A 23740-nucleotide genomic window follows, 5' to 3' on the forward strand; every position below is an offset into this window, starting at 1 on the left:
TGTTAAGCTGCTTTTCCACCATTGGGCCAAATTGTATAAGAAAGATAAGGAACTGTTCAAGTTATGTTTTCCACTCCCATAAATATTGCATCTGAAAGGGAAACTAATAAATGTACATACAATAAGGTCACATGCCTCTGCAAAGGCTGGAATATATTACACTACTTTTGCCCAGACTTTTGCCCCACTTTACAGACTAATTTCACAAACACTTGCATAGTGTATAATGGGCGCCAACTTCGATTTCTTTAACTTTAGACCATGACATCATCCAGTTGGAGAATCTCAAACACATTTGAAATACTGAGCCAATTTTAGAACTATATTTTGTTCGCCTTATTGCTAGCAGACGCATTATTCTGCATGAGGTTGTTGTGTTTGAAATAAAAATTATTTTAGTGTCTGATCTTCAGTTGTTCAGTGAATGATGCCCTGTTTTATCTCTGTAGCAATGTACAAAGTCTGCAAATGTTTTGAAATATGCCTAATGTTTTAAAATATGTTAAGATTTTAAAAGTTGTCTTACTCTAATTTGCGAACTACTCTTATGTTCACTTTTTCATGCATCAAACATGCATTATGTCAAGGATAAAGATGAAACTAAGAAATATCCGATGGCAATGACAACAAGCACTTCAGTGAAGGATCACACATGTCAAACATGGCTTTATTTTAACCTCCATGAGACAGCAGAGCTTCTTTGCTGACTAAAATTCTCTACATATCTGAAAGATGACCGATATATATTTTTGTCCCAAGGGCAAACTGATGAGAAGAAGCCAGAACTGCTGTGCAAGAAGGCACATTCTTTTATCTCAGAGCAGTTTATCCATGTGAATGCACATAGAGATGATAATTGGACTTTTTGATGGTCTCTTTTAAATTCTGAAATCCATTTAACACTTTTCACACTTTGACGCAAATGGAATGGAGTCAAATCTTTTCATTTTCCTTTTTTTTCAGCAGAGAGCCCATTTCTTAAAGTGATGCTATCTTCAACTTCATCTCCGTATATACTCTGCTGAGGCTGACTAGTTATTTTTATGGAAAAGTACTACAGCCACATTATTTTGTAGATTACATAAGACTTAGACATCCCAAATCCTTCATGTCAGTCTGTCCAGTGTGTTGTGAAGATCCTTAACGGTGGACATTTACACCTGTTGCTGGCAATTGTTTTTCAGCTTCCTCTCTTCATGTGCCCCTTCAACCCTCTGAGAAATATGCCTGACCTTTCTCAAGAATTTTCCAGGTAGTATTTTCTGCCTTGTGTTGGATTATTATAGCATCATGGTCTTTAAAAAGTCCTGCCTCATCATTACATACTGCACATTTTTAAAACATGGACATGTCAATTGGTTTTGTAAATATAATGTGTGCTAATTTTTTGTTTTTTTTGGTGGCTTGAGACAGAGATTATCTTTCTATAGGGAGATGAGAGGGTCTGTATCACTTACTATTGGAGAAGTGTAATGGTCAACATGGATCATGTGTGCCACTCCAAGTAACACTCCACTTTTTTTCTAAAATAGGCTCATTTTCCAACTCCCCTAAATTTAAACAGTTGAGTTTTACCGTTTTTGAAACCATTCAGCTGATCTCCGGGTCTGGTGGTAGCACTTTTAGTTTAGCTTAGCATAACTCATTAAATCTGATTAGACCGTTAACATCCCGCTCAAAAATGACCAAAGAGTTTCTATATTTTTCCTATTTAAAACTTGACTCTTCTGTAGTTACATCGTGTACTAAGGCTGATGGAAAATGAAAGGTTGCGATTTTCTATGCTGATATGACTAGGAACTATAATCTCATTCTGGTGAAATAATAAAGGAACTTTACTGCTGTACCATGGGTGGAGGAATTCGCAGTGATATTACGCATAGTCCCCATCAACTCTGTTATTCCTGAAACTACACAAACTAACTGGGGACTATTTTCAGGCACTGCGTAATATCACTGCGCCTGCTGCATCCATGGTACTGCAGTAAAGTTCCTTGATTATTACGCCGGAATGAGAGTAAAGTTCCTAGTCATTTCAGTCACACCAGACCTGGAGATCGACTGAATGGATTCAAAAATGGTAAAACTCAACTGTTTAACTCTAGGGGAGTTGAAAAATAAGCCCATTTTCTAAAAAAAGGGAAGTGTTCCTATAACAACCAATCACAAATGGGCTGAAATAGTTATATCCAAAAGTACTGAATCGTGAAAAACTAACTAAACTTTAATGTACTTTTTAAAACAACTCCAACATTCTTTCAAAATATCTTCTTTTGTGTTCAACAGAAAAAAAAAGAAAGACAATTTGAAGTAAATGATGACATCATTTTAATTTCATGGTGAACAATCCCTTTAATATTTTTGTGGAATCCATGATACATTTGTTTTCAGGATACTTTATTGAATTTTAATATAATTTTTTGTAACAACTGTCTTTAAAATCTTGTTTGTCCCATTAAAATGTCCTTGCTGATAAGTAATTCTTTACATTTCTGTTGTAAATCTAAAATAAATTCTAAGGTAAAGACATTAATCGAAGAACTGACAAAACTGGCTCCAATGTGCTGAAACAATCTGCTGGAATAAAGAAAATCTAGGCATAAAGTGTTGTTGCACTAAAGGCCTCCCAGTTGCAGCAATAACAGTTGTAAAATGTTTTTGTTTTTATATATGTGACCCTGGACCACAAAACCAGCTATAAGGGTCAGTTTCTCCAAATTTAGATCTATACATCATTTGAAAATTTAATATATAAACTTTCCATTGATTTACGATATACAACTATTTGAAAATCTAGAATCAGAGTAAATAAATATTGAGAAAATAACCTTTAAATCGGTCCAAATTAAGTTCTTAGCCATGCATATTTCTAATCAGAATAAGGTTTTGATATATTTACAGGAGGAAATTTACAAAATATCTTGATGGAACATGATCTTTATTTAATATCCTAATGACTTTTGGTATAAAAGAAAAATCGATAATTTTGACGAATGCAAAGGTTTTTTTTTTTTTGGTTTTTTTTTTGGCTATTACTAAAAATATACCCCGGTTTTGTGGTCCAGGGTCACATATAAATAGGCCTATACATGCTGGGTATGCAATCTGTGTCCATGGTGTGGATTGCTCCGAGTTATGAATGTACTGCTGTTTAATTGTGCCATCTCCTCCTACCATTCATTACGCCGACATAATATTTCAGGTTAATGGCGCGTATGCCGAGTTTCACAATACTGTAATCTTAGGAACACACAGCTCTGTAAACCATCCGTCTAGTTGTTATTGTGATGACAGACACAGACTTCACTGCTAAGACCGACGACCTTTCCACGATCAAAACTGAGGTCACATTTAGATGGATTGGGCAGTTTCACAGCTTGGTGGTGCATTAAATCTGGGGTTTATGCGATGCAGCATAATGGCATAATGGGGCCTGACACAGACGTGCTTGGATTTCAACACATCAAATCATTGTGTTTCTTATCTGAGTTTATCTATTATAACCAATATGAAAAGTCATTTTAAAGGCCATATTATCCCCTGCTTGCCAAAAGCATTCCTCCTGCTCTCTCTTTGTTGGCCAAAACAGTCCCACAACTGAATCGTAGAGGTCTAAACTGACAGTATGTGTTTGGATAGGAGACCAGTGGATGAAAATGTCTTCCAAATGTGTAATGTTTCACTCCATGCTAAATTTGGTGTAAAATGGATAATCGTGCCTGGTTCCGAGTGTTACAGTTTTTACTCTTTTATTCCCCACTTTATGTTCCGGCATTAATTTGAATGCCTCATTTAGAGCCAGCGCCAGTGCTGTTGCCAAGGATACATGAAACACTGTAAGCAAATTCCATCACTTGCTCGACGATGGATCCTCTGAAAATGGGTGCCGTCAGAATGAGAGTCCAAACAGCTGACCAAACATCACAATACTCCACAAGTAATCCACACAACAGCAGTTCAGCAAGCTGTATGTTTCTTATAATTAACTTTAAACTGTTGCTTCTGTCCAAAATCCATAATAACGCTTTATCCAATGAAAAGTTGATCCCCTTCTCACATCAAAACCCAATGACGTATTTGATTAAAACTGTTTTGGACTTTTCAATAGTGCTTGGTCTCTGCAAATTTCTCTCCTGATTCAGACAAGATGACTTTTTCATTGGAGAAAGCTATATTATGTATAAATTATTTATGGAAGGTATTTTAGCTGGACTCAGCAGTTTGAACTTTATCACTTCTTAATAATGGATTAATTTACAAACAAAGCTTTTAACTCCACACAACATAAATTTATGGACTGTAGTCTCGTGGATTACTGTGATGTTTGGACTCTCATTTTGACGGCATCCATTCACTGTAGAAGATCCGTTAGTGCTAAATTTGTCCAAATCTGTTTTGCTAAAGAAACAAACTCATTTACATCTTGGATGGCCTGGGGTGAGTATTTTTCCAGCACATTTTCATTTCTGTGTAAACTATCACTTTAAAACAAATTAACCAGTAATTGGATTGACCTTTACTTTTAGGTCTGTCATATTACAGAGAGAGGGAGGAAAGATCTGATGTCCATTTAGAAATCAATCGCACTGCACAGTACAAATGATCATCTTATAAAATCCAAAAAGCCAGTCATTGCTTTGCACTGTGACATTCAGGATTTAAGTTGCTTTTCTTCAGTGTCAAGAATATAAACATGACACGTTATGATATGCTGATACAGGCAGTTCTAACGAGGAACTGCTTGTAAGTCTCGGGACTACTGCGATGCTTTTAGAAAACGTATGGTATATTGAAAATAGTATAATACGCAGACCAATGAATGACTGGGCAGGCGATTGTGGGTGTGGCAGAATAGCAGGCAGTGACCAGCCAGGCAAAAAGAAAGTAAAATAATAAAAAATTATTTCACTTTCAGTGGTGGGGGTTTGGGCGTTCGACCGTGTTGCTGCGTTTCCAAAAAGATTAGTTCTTATTAACTTTAACACCATTTTGTTATGCATTTTTTGAAAATAATAGATTTCGACATACAACACGGTACAAATCAGTATTCTATCACTTGTTAATACCCAACAATCAGCATTTCGCTTTAATAAGCATTATCCAATATTTAAATGTTTAATAATGTTTATTAATTCAAATACTTTCCAGTTCTTTATATACTTGTTAGTATTTTGTATTATAATTATTTGTTTATTTCTGTGATTGAAAGGAAGCCCCGTTGGCCTGACACCTCATTTTCGCCTGGAAAGTCTCCGCCCTAATGCTAGTCTGAGGCCGTCGGCTTCCTCCAAAGCGCTTGGCACTCCATAAGCTGCTAAATGTTTCTTTTATTCTGTTGTATTTCCTACAGAAAATAGGAAAATAGATATTATTCGAGGAAGTAAATATAATTGTGGAGTGGAAAAGCCGAGGGTTATCCTTCTGTCGGATTTCCCTTGGCGTTGTGGCACATTTGTTCAGTACTTTAGCTCGAGAAGCTAACGCTAGCGGTTGACGAGAGTGGAAGCATCGGCACGAGTAAGACGAGCCCTCCCTCCCCCCAACACTTCCCGTGACCTAGATATACGTGAGCTGACTGTTATGTTTGCCTCTTTAGATTTTTGAAGTGGTCATATAAGTCATTAAAAGTTTTGATTTTGCAGAGTGGAACTGCAGCTAGGTGGGGGATGGGCGCTCTGGTGTCTTGCGCCGTGAACGCGAGATGGACGTTGACAACAACTAGTTTATATTTAACCCACTAGTTAGCTGCGTTGCTATGGAAGCAGCCACGTGTTGGAACTAGAATCGAGAATTTTTGCATTTGTTTGCGGAGTCTGTTGTTTCCGGTGACGTTTATCCACGATGTGTATTAGCCGTGAGCTAATAATCGAGTGACATGCAGTGGCGCTTCCGGCAGAGTGACAGTTTGCGATCAGATTGGGTTTTAATTAGGTTTTATTAACTAAATATATTGATGTGTTTTACTGATTATTTAACTTGATGACGTGTTAGAACTCTACCCTTCAATACGACTTGAATGGGGAAAATTTAGTCCACCTGTTGAAGAGACTGAAATGAAGTCAGAAGAGTTTAAAGATGAAGTTTTATTATAAAAGCAGCTGTCAAAGAACTGTTGTATTATATTGCTTTTTTTATTATTATAGCCTGCACAAGATCATTTAGCTTTTTGATACACACAAATACAATTAGATTAAAATAAGTTAATTAATTAATAAGTGTAATAGTTCAGTACTAATAATGAGTAGAAATATTACTTTTTCAAACTATAAATAAAGCAACAACAACAAAAAGTGTAAAAATCAGTGGACAAATCCATTTTCACAATATTTTTGATTGATTTTGATTTAATATTATGCAAAAGTCTGTATAAAAGTCTGACTTTAAATCTGATTGTATCTAATACAATGGTGATTTTTGTTGACAGGGTGATTTGACTTTGCTCCGATGAATGGCAAGAGTATGAGCCTCTAATCAACACCTGGTATCATGGTAAGCATGTGTGACACTATATTAACAGATATCCTTAAATAATAGTAATTTCTTCTTGTTAAGCCATAAATATCCTTCATTGCATTAAAACAATAGCTTGAAAAGGTCTTACATTTGTGTACTTGTGTGGGTGATAAGTATGAGTTTTGGATAAAAGGTTTGAATGTAAAGACATTTAGCCTGACAGATCTTACTCTGCTTAGGAGTCTTTTATTGTGTTGTTTAAGCCAATGCAATTTTATTTGATTGTGAATAGACAAAGCGTTGCACTTTCAGGGCTGTTGACACGTCGTAAACAACAGGGAGTCTTGTCATATGATGGGATGCTGTTTTATGTGAAGGATTATTAGGCTATGAAAGAGGCTTACATACCAAACAAGAGTTGAATGAGTGCATCTCTTGCAACTCTTCCCATCACAATATCCATCCCTACTGTGTAACTTCCTAAAAATTCTTTCCAGTGGTGAGCAAATGAGTGGAAAATCTCCCAAGGGTTCAAATAAGCTTCCATTAAAAAGTTCAGTCAACGATGTCATATTCAGGTCTCTGTTTGGTTCAAAAGTTTGCATAGTTAATGTTGACTGAGAGCAGGTCGACTACATATTTTGTATGGTCCAAAATTAACTTTTAAACTTTTTTTTTAAATTGCACACGCCTGACAGATTTACTAGTTACTATCATTTGTTTGTCTTTAAATTAAACAATTATTTAAAATCAAGTCCTGAAGAAGGCTGTTTTGCCGAAACGCGTAGGTTTACTTTTAACAAGTTGTGATGATTTAAGCCCAGTTTATTAAAGGCTTTTTATCCTAACACGTGAGTTCCTTGGAAGTATTTCGTCCACATTATATTTGATGTTTACCTCCATCACATCCAATGAGCACCAGTGACTATATAAAGACACCGTGTAGCACTCTCGGCTTCTGGTCATTTCAAATCTGTGATTGTATGTGTTTTATGTCAGGACGTTTTAAAATTTATAGTTTTTAACTTTATCGAAAAAAAAAAAAAAGTGTTAAAGCTTCAGGCAAAATTAAAATCGGAGGAAAGGAAAACAAAACGTAAGTAATGTGCTTGTCTTGTTATTAAGTGACATTAAAAACAGAACTGGTATTTAAGAATAGAATTTTATCAGCTACAAGTAGTTAACACTAGTGAAAAAATGTTCTAAATATACGATTTAAATTAACTGTTTTCTGTGTTAATATATTTAGGGCCCGAGCACCGATGGTGTGAGGACCCTCTTGGAATTGCTCCGTTTATTATTATTATTATTATTATTATTATTATTATTCTTCTTCTCTAAGATGAATCGCATTTTTGAGGGCCTAAACATGCTCGAAAAGTCATGAAACTTTGCACACACCTCAGAACTGGCGAAAATTTACGTCTGATATGGGTTTCAGAAGTGGGTGTGCCAAAATGGCTCAACAGCGCCACCTATACACGTTCAACGGTGTGCGCCTCGAGCTACGTTTCATGTACATGTATGAAAATCGGTATACACATGTAACTCTCCAATACCTACAAAAAAGTCTCTTGGAGCAAAATCCGAAACCCAACAGGAAGTCGGTTATTTCTAATATTATGAGCAAATTTTGTGTCATTTTTGTCATTTCCATGCGTTGTATTTTAACGAACTCCTCCTAGAGATTAATTCAGATCAACACCAAATTTGGTATGCCTAATCTAAAGGCCTTTGCGATGTTAAATTGCGAAGCTTTTGAGTTTTCGTTGAAGGGCCTGTGTGTGGCGGCCTGGCGAATTTCGATGATTCGCCATGAAACAGGAAGTTGCTATAACTCAGACATACAATGACCAATCTGCCCCAAACTTCACATGTTGGATGAGACTCCTGTCCTGAACAGTTTGACACGACCATATTCAGTTATAGTCATAGCGCCACCTATTGGCAACAGGAAGTGACATATTTTACGCTGCGACAAACTACTCCTAGAAATTTTTGACATCAATGTCTTTTTTGTCGTCAGTCTAATCTAAAGGCCTGTACGATGTTAAATTGAGAAGATCTTGAGTTTTCGTTAAAGGGCGTGTCCATGGCGCCATGTCAAAGTTCGATGTCTCGCCATGGGAGTAGAAGTTGCTGTAACTCAGTCATAAAATATCGGATCTTGCCCAAACTTCAAATGTTTGATAAGAGTCCTGGCCTGAACACATCTGAAGGCCAAAATTCCATCAGGTGTGGCAAAATGGCTCGATAGCGCCACCTACACATTTTCAATGGAGTGCGCCTCGAGCTACATGTCATATACATGTACGAAAATCGGTAAACATATGTAACACACCAATAGCTACAAAAAAGTCTCTTGGTACGAAATCCGAATCCCAACAGGAAGTCGGTTATTTTTAATTTTCCCTGCAAAATTGGTGTTGTTTTTGTCATTTTCAGGGGTTGTATTTTAACGAACTCCTCCTAGAGATTTATTCAGATCAACACCAAACTTGGTCAGTGTAATCTAAAGCCCTTTGCCATTTTAAATTGCGAAGGAATTGAGGTTTCGTTAAAGGGCGTGTCCATGGCGGCCTGACAAATTTCGATGATTCGCCATGAAAAATGATGGTGCTATAACTCACACATACAATGTCCAATCCGCCCCAAACTTCACATTTTTGTTAAGACTCTTCACCTGAACAGATCTACATGCCAATATTCAGTTATAGTCATAGCGCCACCTATTGGCAACTGGAAGTGACATATTTTACACTGTGACAAACTTCTCCTAGAAATTTTATGACATCAATGTCTTTTTTGTGGTCAGTCTAATCTAAAGACCTGTGTGATGTTTAGATGTGAAGATCTTGAATTTTTGTTAAAAGGCATGTCCATGTCGCCATGACGAAGTTCGATGTCTCGCCATGGGAATAAAAGATGTTATAACTCAGGCATAAAATGTCCGATCTTGCCCAAACTTCACATGTGTGATAAGGGTCCTGGCTTGAACACATCTGAAGGCCAATATTCCATTATAACGATAGCGCCACCTGCTGGCGACAGGAAGATTGGCACACATATGGAATAAACTTTGATATATTGCACTTATATTTATGAGTTTAAATGCATATTTTTCAACGTTCACCTTTTTACTAAAGCCACACGATGGCGGTGAGCCCGGGTGCGAGGGCCCGTTCATCGCTGCTTGCAGCTTTAATTCATAATGTAATTTAATCATTTGATGGAAAATCAGCATTATTCCTGCTAGGCAGAAAAAAATAAATTTGTTTTATTTTAACATTTTTTTAACATTTCTTTTTTAATCAGTTTAATGTGTCTTCGTTGAATTTCTTTAAAAAGCAGGTTGGTGTAAATGTCCAGTACTGTCCAAAGCTCTCTGCTGTTGGTGAAGCACAGTAACCACGTGTCTTTGTTTTTCAGGCTCCACCCTTGCCCTGACCTCTTGGTTCACCCAGGATCCAAAATGAGCGTAAGCAGTGATGAGGTCAATTTCCTGGTGTACAGATACTTGCAGGAGTCAGGTGTGTATCTGTTCATCATCTGCAGACTCGCCTCTGTATTTGAGCAAACAGCACATGCTCTGTGTATATCGTGTTTCATATTGCAAGCGGTGTCAGGTTTTTGCCCTGTGCCATGTTTATTTCCTAGGAACTAATTAGTGGTTCGACCTCCTAACATCCCACACAGAACACCCTCGTATCCACATTACAGCAAACTAAAACCACTCAAGACAAAACCAACTGCATAATAAATACCTAGCAGTTATCCACAACACTCTCAACATTTTTGGGCAAACATCTCTCACTTTTAATTCAGGAAATGGAAAATGCAGTTTTTTGTCAGAACTAATACCAGTGGATTTTCACTATATAGCAAAAATAACTTGCGCAGTGATGCTGTGTCAGGCACCAACACACACTAGAGTTTACGGTTCTCCCTTGTAGGCAAGGGAAAATATATCTGTGCTACAGGAAAGTGGAGTAGAATGTGTTTTTACATGTTGGATTTATTATTATTTATGTGTTGAATTACATTTTTTTTAAAGATGCTGCAGAGTGTGATGTTATATCAGAACCTCTGCAACATCTGAAGAAAGAGCACGGTTTGACATTAAGTCTTCTAGTGTGGAATTTAGTTCCATATGCAAATGATTTACCCGCAACGAACCAAGTAAAACATGCACAATGTATTAAAAAAAATATGTGTACAAATACACGTGATGGATTGAAAAGTATCACTGATGTACTATATTTTTTGTTAATATTTTGATTTTTTTTTTATTTAATATTTTCTGTATTTGCTTTCATTTTTGTTAGTTTTAGTAATTTTGTCGTGTTTTCATTGGGAACCAGCTGAAATATAAAACAAGTTCACCTTTTTTTCTTTTTTTTTTTTTTTTTTTAGAAAATAGTCTCATTACTTATTGTCTCATGAAAATAGAAGTTTTGGTTTATGATAATAACCCTGGTTTGTAGTCCGCTCCCTGTCAGTCGACCAAATTGGATCAGGAGTATGGTTTTTGATTGTGTAACATTTTTAAAAAAATTTATATTGACCTTGTACCAAAATACCAATACTTTTTAACCTCACTATTCACAAATACTTGTGATATAATATAAGTGCTGTCTTCCTCCCCCTGCAGGCTTCTCCCACTCAGCTTTCACCTTTGGCATAGAGAGCCACATCAGCCAGTCCAACATCAACGGCGCTCTGGTGCCCCCTGCTGCCCTCATCTCCATCATCCAGAAAGGCCTGCAGTATGTGGAGGCGGAAGTCAGCATCAATGAGGTCAGGGCAGTTATGGCTACCAGATATTCCCAGTTTCCCCATTAAATATTTAAGAAAATAAAAAATGAGCTTAACCTTTTTGTACCTGTTGTGTAATGTGGTCACAGGACGGTACCCTGTTTGATGGACGACCGATCGAGTCGCTGTCTTTGATCGATGCAGTGATGCCAGACGTGGTGCAAACGAGGCAGCAGGTGTATAAGGATAAGCTGGCTCAGCAGCAAGCTGCCGCTGCCAAGAACGGAGAGAGCACAGCTAATGGAGAAGAGAACGGATCTCACACACTGTCTAGTAAGCTCACGCCCCAGATTTACTTTGTTGAAACTGAGTTGTCATTATTTAGTCCATAAGACAGCTGAACATGTGACTTCACCAAGTCTCTGTTTTCTCTGTTTCATACTGTTCAGTCTTTACCCTGGGTAAAAATGGAGACTTTCTAAAAAGCTGCTGGCCCAATTTTTCAAAATGATGGCGTGGCTCCCCACATTCGTTCAGTGTATTTTTGACGACCATGTTAACAATATCTACATGCTCATTGTTGTCCCTGCATGAATGGTCATTGACATGAAAAAAAACAAACCCTCAGTATCATTGAGGAGAATCACGATGCATCATAGAATATATATAGTTTTTTTCTCTCCACTAATAATGTCACACAGCACTGAAAGTGTTTCTGCCCCTTCCTTTTACAGACCACCACTCAGACATGATGGAGGTGGACGGTGCGGTGGAGATCCCAGCCAGTAAAGCCATGGTGCTGCGGGGCCATGAGTCTGAGGTCTTCATCTGTGCATGGAACCCTGTCAGTGATCTGCTGGCCTCTGGGTCAGTATTAAACCAAAGCCACAGTTTATTTTCTCATAAAGTGAATTTTCAATCAAAGTTCTGTCATGAAATTCTAGATTGTGCAGGCTGATAATTGGATAGATTGGTTTCTTTCGCATTAGAAGCCAATGAGCTTGTTTCTCAACATTTAAATTCTTGGCTGGAACTTGCATTAGCAGTTGCAGCGCACTTCAGAAACCCTCCACCTTCCCCAGTTCCACCTGTATAGATCTGAAGCTAAGCAGGGTTGAGTCAGGTTAGTACCTGGATGGGAGACCTCCTGGGAAAACTAGCAAATCATGACTTTTCATTTTACACCTACCTCTGACTAGGCATAAGATTTAGTCTCAGACGTAGCACAACGTAGGGATGGTGCAACGGGTATAAATTTTACGAACGACTTAAAGTACATTTTCCGTCCAGCCTAGTCTTACGACCGGGTGTACGTCCAGCTGGTGAAACCGGCCCCAGGGGTCTCCAGCTAAAATTGATTGTGGTCCATTAATAAACCCTCCTTACCAGCGGAGGTCTGGACAATTTCATAGGCCTACCTAAAAACATGAAAATGTTTTTACCGGACCAGGGTATCTCCAGGATATTTAATACTTTTTAAGACAATTTTTTAGATCTGCTCAAATAAAATGAAAATGACTGTAAAAAGCATGATTTAGAGTTTAGATACATATTTTCACAAAAAAAGTTTTGTTTTGATTATTAATGTTACATTTCAGCCTTTACATTTTTTAAAAGATAATTGAAGGAAAGCTATCAATTATTATATTTAATTTAAACTATTATAAATCAATTATTATAGCCTATCACTTAAATATGCTAATATAATGCTTTATCATGTTGATCCACAAGTTCACATTAATACCTCCGCGTGTTTACTGCTTAAAACCATGGTTCGATTTCTCACATTGGTCTGAACAAAAACAGCAGAGTTTTTGTAAACTTTCTCAGAGTTGTCATGACAGAAATCCAATTATTGCTTTGCTTGTCTTGGCTTAATGTCTTGTATATTTTTGTGGGAATTCATCTCTGTTTCCTTGTTTCCATCAGCTCTGGAGACTCAACCGCACGGATCTGGAACCTGAGCGAGGGCAGCGCAGGAGGATCCACTCAGCTGGTGCTGCGGCACTGCATTCGGGAGGGGGGGCAGGATGTACCCAGTAACAAAGACGTCACCTCACTGGACTGGAATGTGAGTGCTGGGACTAGCGCTTATGAACTGAAGTAACCCTGCTTGCAACTTCAATGTCTGAGCTCTTGCTTTTCCACGCTCTTCATACACCGAACATATTAATCAAATTCATATTTCTGTTTATTGTGTTGGACAGAGTGAAGGTACACTTCTTGCCACAGGATCCTATGATGGCTTTGCCAGGATATGGACTAAAGATGGTGAGCTTTATTAACTCCCTAATCATTAAAGTCAATTGAATGACAAAATCCTGTTTATCTAATATGTGTCCCATAACCGGCAGGTAATCTTGCCAGTACACTGGGGCAGCACAAAGGTCCCATATTTGCGTTAAAGTGGAATAAGAAAGGAAATTTTATCCTCAGCGCCGGTGTTGATAAGGTACAGTATAATCTTATGTGATTATATCATATTCCGTCAAGATAAGATGATGAGGCGAAGTTGAAATGCTAATGGGAATGTGCACCTTTCAGACCACCATTATTTGGGACGCCCACACAGGAGAGGCCAAGCAGCAATTTCCATTCCATTCAGGTGAGTAAGAAAAATCATCAATTTTCCCAAAACTAACCTCGACATTCTTGCTAATTCAGTTGGGAAATGGGGGAAAACACTGTTAAATACACAAATTAATGCACATTAATAAACGTATACATAACAGGTTTTCTCAGCCGTATTGTTTGTGATGTGAACTGTAAAATGTTCAGAGAAAGTATTTCGGTAAATGATAAGCTGTGAGATTCTTTTTAAACCCCCACTGAGAAGGGTTTTCTTCATTATGGATATAAATCTATCTTTAATTTCATCCAAATGAACTGATTGTACATTAGCTAGTTTCAAGAATAATGTGGTTTTCATTCGCCGCCTGCAGCTCCAGCTCTGGACGTGGACTGGCAGAGCAACAACACGTTTGCCTCCTGCAGCACAGACATGTGCATTCACGTGTGTAAACTGGGCCAGGACAGACCAGTCAAAACATTCCAGGGCCACACAGTAAGCCACTCACAGTAGATATTCTAATAGAGTGTGGATGTAATTAAAAACTCACTTAAAGAATTATTTTGTTACATCTTCATTGATATTTACTTATTTTACTTTGACTATTTGTAATCCCAGAAACCCTAAATGTGATATTTTAACCCTGTAAAGCTAGGCATTTGAAGTCGGTATATTTATTTATTTAAATCAAAGTGTCTATAAAAGCATGTTCTTTATACATCACATTTGAAGCATTTCTTTTAAAAAATAATTTCTAAAGTAAAATCATTTTGTTGGTCAGAGCACTGCCAACAAAGGATGAAACCAGTGAAATTATATATATAAAAAAATTTGTGAATGTATTTAGGAATAATAAAATTATTTTAATATAATGTATGCAAATATATGTAAAAGAAATTGTGTATAAATAAAATTATGTTGGCAAAAACATTGTTACATCTTAATAAAGTGGTCTTTAAGTTTTTAACAACACCTGCTATAGTATTTTTAATAGACATTTTTAATTTTGTTTTTAGATTGTATTATGTATAAATTATGTAAAAAAAATAGTTTTTTTCAGATATCAATTTAAAATGCATTTACATTCCTCCATTTGGCAGTTGCTTTTATCCAAAGCGACTTGCACTACATTCAAGAGACACATTTTAAGTTCATGATTTTTGTGGGAATGGAGCCTATGATCTCAGCATTGCTTGCACCATGCTCTGCTGGTGCAGATAACTTTTTGCAACAACAAATTAGTTTTTGCCATTACTAAATTGGCAAAGATTTTGCAGTTGCGATAGAGGACATTTTGGAAGTTATATAAAAATTGCTTCTTGAAGACAATGGATAAGCAAATATGCACCAAATATAATAGATACATACAGCTTTATAGCGTTAAGCATGCTAATTGATTACATCACAGATGATTTGCACTCCTTTATTTTCAGAATGAAGTCAATGCAATCAAATGGGATCCAACGGGGAATCTCTTGGCCTCCTGCTCTGATGACATGACGCTAAAGGTAAGATACAAACACATAGCCATCTATAGTTTGATGATTTAGATCTTTACTAGTGTTTGCATTGTTAACTTGAAGTGTGTTAATGTTGTGTTTTCTATTGAACGTTAGCTTTGGAGCATGAAACAGGACACTTGTGTTCATGACCTTCAAGCCCACAGTAAGGAGATCTACACCATCAAATGGAGCCCAACTGGCCCTGGAACCAACAACCCCAATGCCAACCTCATGCTGGCCAGGTACACAAACAGCCACCATCACTCTTCACTTGAAAATCTGTTCAGATGTTTAGACCATTTACAATTTGTGTATGTAGCTATACACTTTAAGCAGCAGTTATTTCTTATTTTCTGCCTAAAGTGCATCATTCGATTCAACGGTGCGTCTGTGGGACGCAGAGCGTGGTTCATGCATCCACACACTGACCAAACACCAGGAGCCCGTCTACAGCGTGGCATTCAGTCCAGATGGACGGCACCTGGCCAGCGGTTCCTTCGACAAGTGTGTCCATATCTGGAACACGCAGGTACTGTAGGCTATTTAACAAACATACTCATTACATATTCACATGAGAATAATAAAGTCTTCATTTTATCAGATGCTGAATTGGCCAACTGTTTTGTGAAGATAATGATTTTTAAAAGAAGCCTCTTAAACTCTCCCAAGGCTGTTGAGTAAAAAAAAAAAACTAATATTGTGGAATAGTATTACATTTTATAAATACCGTATTTTCCAGTTTGGCTGGTCCTGCGACTTATAGTCAGGTGCAACTTATTTATGAAAATGTATTTGACATGAACCGAGTGAAATGAACCAAGAGAAAACATTACCGTCTACAGCCGCGAGAGGGCGCTCTCCTGTAGTCTACACTGAGCAGCATAGTGCGCCCTCTCGTGGCTGTAGACGGTAATGTTTTCTCTTGGTGCTTGGTTCTAAATAAATGCGACTTATAATCCAGTGCGACTTTTATGTTTTTTTTCCTCATGACGTATTTTTGGACTGGTGCGACTTATATTACGAAAAATACGGTACTGTTTTCTAAGTTTATATATTTTAATGTAATTTCAAAGATAAACATTCAGCATCATTACTCCAGTCTTCAGTCACATGATCTTTCAATAATTTGAAATACCTCACGACTAACTGACTAAAAACTCTTTTGGTTCACACACGGCATAAGTAGACGACTTTCACCTGATCATGTTGATGTACAAATTTGTTTGTTTGTTTTTTCAAGAACATGTGAAACAATGCAAACACGATAACCATGCCGACTTGAGTGTATGCTTTATAACCTTTTTTTTTTTCTCTCATTCATTTTTCTTTTTTTGCACAATTTGTTTTATGTTTTCAAATTAAACAAAATCAGGATAGCCTATATAATTTGACCCTGATAAGATTGTTCAGAAATGGTGTAAAAATAATGTTTGATTAAAACAGTAATATCTTTCTAATTAAACGTCATTGAAAGAATCGAATATTCAGTTTTTTTATGAGCTCAAATATTCGAATGCAATATTTTAGAAAAAATTCCCACCCCTACTTAGGAGTATCAGACTTACATTAATCATTGATTGAAGATACAGGGCCCTATTTTAACGATCTAAGCGTATGGTCTAAAGCGCACGGCGCAGGTGCACTCATGGCATTCCCGAATCCACTTTTGCTAGTATAACGAAGGGAAAAACATTTGGCATTCCCAACGCATGGTCTAAAAGAGTTGTCCCTATTCTCAAAGAGTAATGGGTGTGTTTTTGGGCATAATGTGCAATAATCCAATCAGAGTCTCATCTCCCATTCCCTTTAATAGCGAGTTGCGTGGATTCGCTATTTAAACAGCAGAATTTTAAGGCGCACAGACTTAATGTGTCTCCAGAGAGCAAACGGATCTGCTCATGTGTGAGCAAATAGGTAGGCTAATTCTGATACATGCAGTGACTATCCATTATGACATGTATGACGCTTTTATATTTATGAAGCCAACACAATAAATTACATTTAGTTACAAATTAAATGTATTGATTTAGCAGATGCTTTTATCCAAAGCGACTTACAGTGCTTTCATGCAACAGTTTTTCATGCGTGTCCGTGTGTGTAATAAGCAAAGTGAACGCGGCGTTGTGGACCCGCCTACAGGCGCATTTTCTACTAACACACTCTTTTAATAAAACATTTTTAAAAATTGCATCATTGACTTTAGATTTTAGACCAGGTTTGAGTTGGTCTATGGCACAGTCTATTTTCAGTTCCTCAAAATAGTAATGTGCCAACAATGCACCTGAACACACCTCTTTTTTGGGACCAATATGCCCATGGGCGCGAATGCATTTGATATTTAAATAACGCAGCGCAGTACATGGAAATGAGAACTGTGTCGGGCTGAAACTACCAAAAACACTAGCACCACGCCTTGCGCCACATTGCAGCGGGTGTATGATAGGGCTCACAGTTTTCAGCTGCTGCCCATTAAACAGCCTGGCTGATATATTGAACTGTCACTCTACTGCATTGCATGACTCGTGTTCTTAACTTGACTCTCACTTTCTGCCCTACAGAGCGGTGCTTTAGTCAACAGCTACCGAGGGACGGGAGGGATTTTTGAAGTATGCTGGAACTCCACTGGAGACAAAGTGGGCGCAAGTGCATCAGATGGATCGGTGAGTTTCTGTATTGCAAAGCAAAGTGTCACTTGAACGTCCTCTGGCTACTGTTGAGGATACAGCATGGACCGAATCAGTTTGAAAGCATTTGTAGTTTTTAGTAGGGATGCATCATGAATCAAAATAAACCAAAATTGCTGGGTTCAGAATGATTTTACACATGAGCAGCTCATTAGCCGCTGGTATTTTCAGTACAGCACAGTTCGCAGTAAATGCTGCTCCACACAAACCATCTCTAAATCTTTTTTCAGTTTATGTCACACTTATATGCATTTGAGAACACAACATGTGCCAGCAATCTTTCCATACTTGTAACCAGAATTTCCAGCAGCAATTTCCAGGCCTGCAAAAGTTTTGGAAAAATAAATGAAGCTGGGAAAGTTTTGAAAAACTGTTTAATGAGGTCCTGGGTTTCAGTGCAGGATTGCACAAAGTTTGCATTCCATAGTTTGTTTTACTCATTTTTTTACTGGAATACTAATGTTAAACAAAATTCAGGACCTGGGTTTAACTGATAATATTGGTTAACAAATGACGTTATTAAAGGTCCTATGACATGAAAATTTCACTTACTGAGGTTTTTTAACATTAATATGAGTTCCCCTAGCCCGTATATGGTCCCCAAGTTTCTAGAAATTTAAATCGGTGTAAATCGAGATTTTTCTATCTTTCTCTGCCTTTGAGAAAATTGAAGCTCAATCAGGGTGATCTTGAATCTCCTCGTTGTGACGTTGCAACGAGAATTGTTACCTCCTCTTTCTCTGCTTTGCCCGCCCAAATATTTACATATAATTCAGTCGCAATGTCAGCACAGGCGTTTGAAACAGACTTTTATGATATGGATTCGACGGCACTGGCACAAACAGTGAGTAACAGTGTTCATTAATGCCTGATCTGTGATCAGTGATTTCTGATGGGTAGCTAAACATTCAAGTTCACACAGACTTTCTTTCTAAATCGTTTAATACTGTTTATGCATCAGTGAATCAAGCCAGTTACTAAACGATCAACTTCGCGTTGTTTCTCTTAGTAGCATGAAACAAATCTGTTATTTAAATTGTGATTTAACTACAGAGAGCGATCAAAGAACGCTCGCTTTTTTCCGGAGCTGTTACACATCGCGAGTATATCTGCACACTTGCCCAAACTGCAGTTACAATGAATGACGCTGTTATGCTGCACAACGGAGCTCTTACTGTATTCATGTGTTTGCTGTTAGCTGTGGTGAAAGCATTTTGTGAGATAACATGTTGCAATAATGACGAGATCACTGCATCCACGCGATAAACAGACTCTGTCTACTCCATGCTCATCACTGCAGCCTTTCATGTGATGGGAAAAGATCGAAAAAAATAATTATAATCAACACTTCCATGATTCGTTAATCTCGACAGCTGTAATAGTAAAAAAAAATATATATATATAATATATATATATATATATATATATATATATATATATATATATATATATATATATATATATATATATATATATATATATATGTGTGTGTGTGTGTATGTATGTATATATATATATATATATATATATATATATATATATATATATTAGGGGTGTAACGGTTCACAAAATTCACGGTTTGGTTCGATGCGATTCACTGGTGTCACGGTTCGGTTCGGTACGTCTTAGATACAGCAAAAATAAATAATTGGCAGATAAATTTCCTTGATTTTTAAAAATTTTGTATTTATTAAAACTAACAAAGTATGTTTTTGGGTTGTTTGTTTTTGGTTTTTTTTTACATTGAACAACGATGGAGCTATTCTTTACCCGTCTTCTATGGTGTTTTCTTAGCAGCATACTGTATAAAACAAAAACAGCTCCTTATAAAAAAAAATGAAAATGTTATATTGTTGTAGTTATGAACAAATACAAAGATGTAACGTTTTATATGGAACTCTATAACTCTTTATATTGAGTGTGTTTTTACTCTATTGGTTCTCTACAGGGCTTATATATCATCATCACAGTTTTTATCAGAAAAAATAATAAAAAAAAATGTCCTTTCAAATGGTGCAGCCCTTATTTTTAGGAGATTTAACTTTTACCATTTACTGGCCGGAAGTCATAACTTTTCTTCCCTTTCTCAGGTTTGTGTATTAGATCTAAGGAAATGATGCAGTTGCTGGGAAGCCATGGACCGACTATGAATGTGTGCACAGCCAAATTTACTGACTGTCCCTGGCCCACCATCATCATCCACTGCTGTAGTCCACGCGTGAGGCTCCAGACCAATGGTTCCTCAGCTCCATCACAACACGGACCCATGATGCCTACCACACACACACAAAATCAGCGTGCCTGAGAACAGTTATAAACAGACACGCTGGACACATGAGAAATACACCACAAATGCACACAGACACCTCATTAGTTCCTGTGTGCATCATTCCAAACCCAGAGGGCCGAGGTCCACGCCGCTGTCGTGAGCATATTGTACACGTCAGTGCTTCAGAGACGGTTTAGGTGGAACTGCATGAGCTAAAGAGTAGAGCTGTTGAATATGGCCGACTGGTGGCCGTATGATATCGACAATTCGGAGAATATTGGCACTGTATCTTTAGTAGCTCTCCGACTTTGGAACTGTTCTCCAAAAATGCTCAAGGATTTTTTTTTTTTTTTTTTTTTAATACAGAGTTATAAGAGTACAGAAAGCCTGTTAGATTACTCTGCTATATTTTCTAAAACGAATGCCCTGTGTTATTTTATACAACCTATGCAACTTTGTGGTAAGACAAAACTGAACTTGCAGTGCATGAATGGGTGAAACTCATAGGTGAAGCCTGAACGTTTTAAAATATCTGTAAGGCCCACCCTAAAAACATGACGGCACATTCACGGTCACTGTTACAGAAAACATATTTGTCAGGTTATTCATTCATTTTGCTTTTTTTGGGAGTTTGTGATTGTCCTCCAACAATGGTATTTAACATGACACCTCACTTAAAAACGTTTATTACAAAGATTTCTCCTTCAGATTAGATGTTCTTTCTTTAGTGCTGCGTAGTGCTGTCATTTCTTGCTTTCCTACAGCGGTTCGAGCTCTGACTCTCATTACACTTTGAGTGCTGCAGTGAACTGGTATGTGTGTGACTCTAACCGCTGCAGTCTGTGGCTTCATGTGTGGGACAGAATTATGTGTCGGTGGGATATTTCTTTTTATTTTTTTATTCCGTTCCGTTCAGGCAGTGGGAGGTGGATGTGCTTTTCGACTCTAGTTCCATAGTTCAGAGTCATGTTAAGGTGGTGCCCGTTTTACTCACTCTTTTTTTTGTAAAATGACGTCATTGCGCAGTGATGCAGAAACTGACGTGGAAAAACGTGACTGTGACCACAGGGATTTTTCCTTTTAGATGCTACTGTTATAAATGATTTTTTTTAATGTAAACTCCATTGATGTTTGTAATTTTTCTCACTGTCTGGTTTCTTTAGGGTGACAGCACATTGATTTAGAGTTCACTAGATGCTGTCGAGTGTCTTTATAAAATACCATTAGACAGTCATAGTCCAGAGAAGCAGCTTTTCTCCAGCACACTCTTAATGTTGCCCTTCAGCACTTTATACATACTCCCATGAAACCCAATGAGCACTTAAATCGTTTTTTATATTTTGGACTGAAATTACTGACATTAAACATTTACTGGAATGAACCAGATCTTCTGATGATTATTAGAGGATGAGGCGGCTGGTTAAAACCTATGTAACAGTGTTTTTCCTTTTCTTTTTATTAAAATGTAGTCCAAAATGTTAACAGATGTCTGTCTTTTCCCACAGATTAACTATAATCTGCATCCCCTCCTAAATAGTCAAGTAAAGTCACATTTAAATAGCGCTTTAAACAAAATACATTGCGTCAAAGCAACTGAACAACATTCATTAGGAAAACAGTGTGTCAATAATGTAAAATAACAGTTAAGGCAGTCCATCATTGAATTCAGTGATGTCATCTCTGTTCAGTTTAAATAGTGTCTGTGCATTTAATTGCAATCAAGTCAACGATATCGCTGTAGATAAAGTAACCCCAAATATCAAAATGTCCTGATTTTTATTTTTCCAATTTCATTTTTTAAAGAGTATTTTGAAGCTTGCTCTAATATAATCAACAAGTAGATTGTATGAAAATACACTATTTATTGTATTGTCTATGACAGTGGAATGGTATTTTATAATGTTTTGATTTTAAAGAGCTATACTTTTTACGGTGTGTGTGCTTCTCTTGGTCCTTGAAGCCTAGCACTCTGCTTGCTGTGTCCCTTTGAAATTTTCTACTTTAAAATCTTTTGTAATTCTAATGTTTTTAGCTCTAAGCAAAAGCATGTACATGGACATATCAAAACATCCTGGACCATGTAAATAATTAGGTGATATTTGTCTCACTTTAGGTAATCCTTAATCTAGTTTTTCTCTCTCTTTCTTCTTTTTCTTGTTTTTGCTTACTTTCTAGCAGAAATCCCTCACTGCGATATTGATTTGACTGTTGTGATTGGAGTCAGATCAAATGAGAAGTCCAGAATAAAATATATTTTGATAAAAGTGTTCTCTGTCTGTGCTTTTGAATCTCTATGAATGCAGAAACAGTGTGCCATCAAGAAGATTGCACTTAGTTTATATGGTGTAATGTATGAAAGCCAGAATGTAGTAGGCCTATTTGGTTTTAATAACAGCTGAAGAAGCTCACGTTTGTGTAAAACCTGATGACCATGTTTGAGAATGATTCAGTTAAAACAAGAACATCTGACTGTATAAAGGAAGTCAGTCACACATTTATTTATCAGCGGACTAGAAACAGTGCACAATAATACTTTTGTTTTTCACTTTCAGAATACTAAAAAAGCGTAAAATGTGCAATGCTTTATTTTTGACATGTCACGAAGGTTTAGCAGTGTGAGGTTTAGTGGTATCGTGTTTATAAGTCTTGCCAGTTTAAGCATTCAAATTATTTTTAACCACTCAAGCAAAAGAAGAATTTGCGTGCGTACAGAGCGCCATTACAGAACTGGCTCACTTTTCACTTTCTGCGCTTGAAAGGACAAGTACAAACGAAATTAAGTCAAATGCCCATTTAGGTGAGTATCCTTGTAAGTGGAGTTTTAAAATTAATGTAAACGGGAAAAAAAATCAGATGTGTTTCGGTCTAAAAATGACATCAGCTTTTCATATAGTCTATTGTCAGTAAGGTAGATTTTACTCTTAGCCTGTTTGTCATCTCTGTGGAGCACATTTTTGTACATCTTAAACGGTCGATGGAAAATAAGCTACGGAATCCCTGAGAGGCCATGGACAATTCTTTCTTGTTTTCTCGTGATTTTTATTTTCTTTAACGTGATTTGTAAAATGTTTTTTTAATAATAATTCTTTCTTTTTTTGTCAAAAATTAAAGGTAGAAAGAAACTTAGTCAATAACACAAAAAAATAGGCTATTGGACATAATTTTTCATTTTATAATACTTTATTTTTTAATAAAGATCATGATCTAAAGTCCCATTGCTGTCCAACATAATTATTCATATTTGCTAGGAAATTTCTTCTGGTATTTCTGGTAAAACTGAAAAAAATCAACAGCAACCACGGTGGCTAATGTAATGTCTTGTTCCCGCCTCTCGGGGAACCGAGGTTACGATAGTAACCGGAGGCGTTCACTTTCAAGGCGCTTACTCAACATTACCTCAGCTATGACGTACACTTACCTTAAGGATTATTAGGAACACCTGTTCAATTTCTCATTAATGCAATTATCTAATCAACCAATCACATGGCAGTTGCTTCAGTGCATTTAG

General features: G+C 37.0%; 1 protein-coding gene across 2 annotated transcripts; it reads left to right on the top strand.

Annotated features, from left to right (window-relative positions):
* The first annotated feature begins 5252 nt into the window (after positions 1-5252).
* tbl1xr1b (TBL1X/Y related 1b) lies at positions 5253-22500 on the top strand. 2 transcript variants are annotated; one of them, XM_026195764.1, is made up of 16 exons: positions 5253-5566; positions 6425-6489; positions 9883-9983; positions 11105-11250; positions 11358-11541; positions 11943-12075; positions 13138-13279; positions 13416-13479; positions 13563-13660; positions 13753-13813; positions 14151-14272; positions 15211-15285; positions 15394-15521; positions 15643-15808; positions 17838-17939; positions 20054-22500. In XM_026195764.1, the coding sequence occupies exons 3-16, from the start codon at positions 9926-9928 to the stop codon at positions 20078-20080; spliced, it is 1506 nt and encodes a 501-aa protein (XP_026051549.1). In that variant the 5' UTR covers positions 5253-5566; positions 6425-6489; positions 9883-9925; the 3' UTR covers positions 20081-22500. The 2 variants fall into 2 exon arrangements, with proteins under 2 accessions (XP_026051549.1, XP_026051542.1); XM_026195757.1 differs by having other exon boundaries at positions 5253-5517.
* The last annotated feature ends 1240 nt before the right edge of the window (positions 22501-23740 follow it).

The sequence above is a fragment of the Carassius auratus genome, chromosome 2, assembly GCF_003368295.1.
Source record: "Carassius auratus strain Wakin chromosome 2, ASM336829v1, whole genome shotgun sequence".
Taxonomy (NCBI): Eukaryota; Metazoa; Chordata; class Actinopteri; order Cypriniformes; family Cyprinidae; genus Carassius; species Carassius auratus.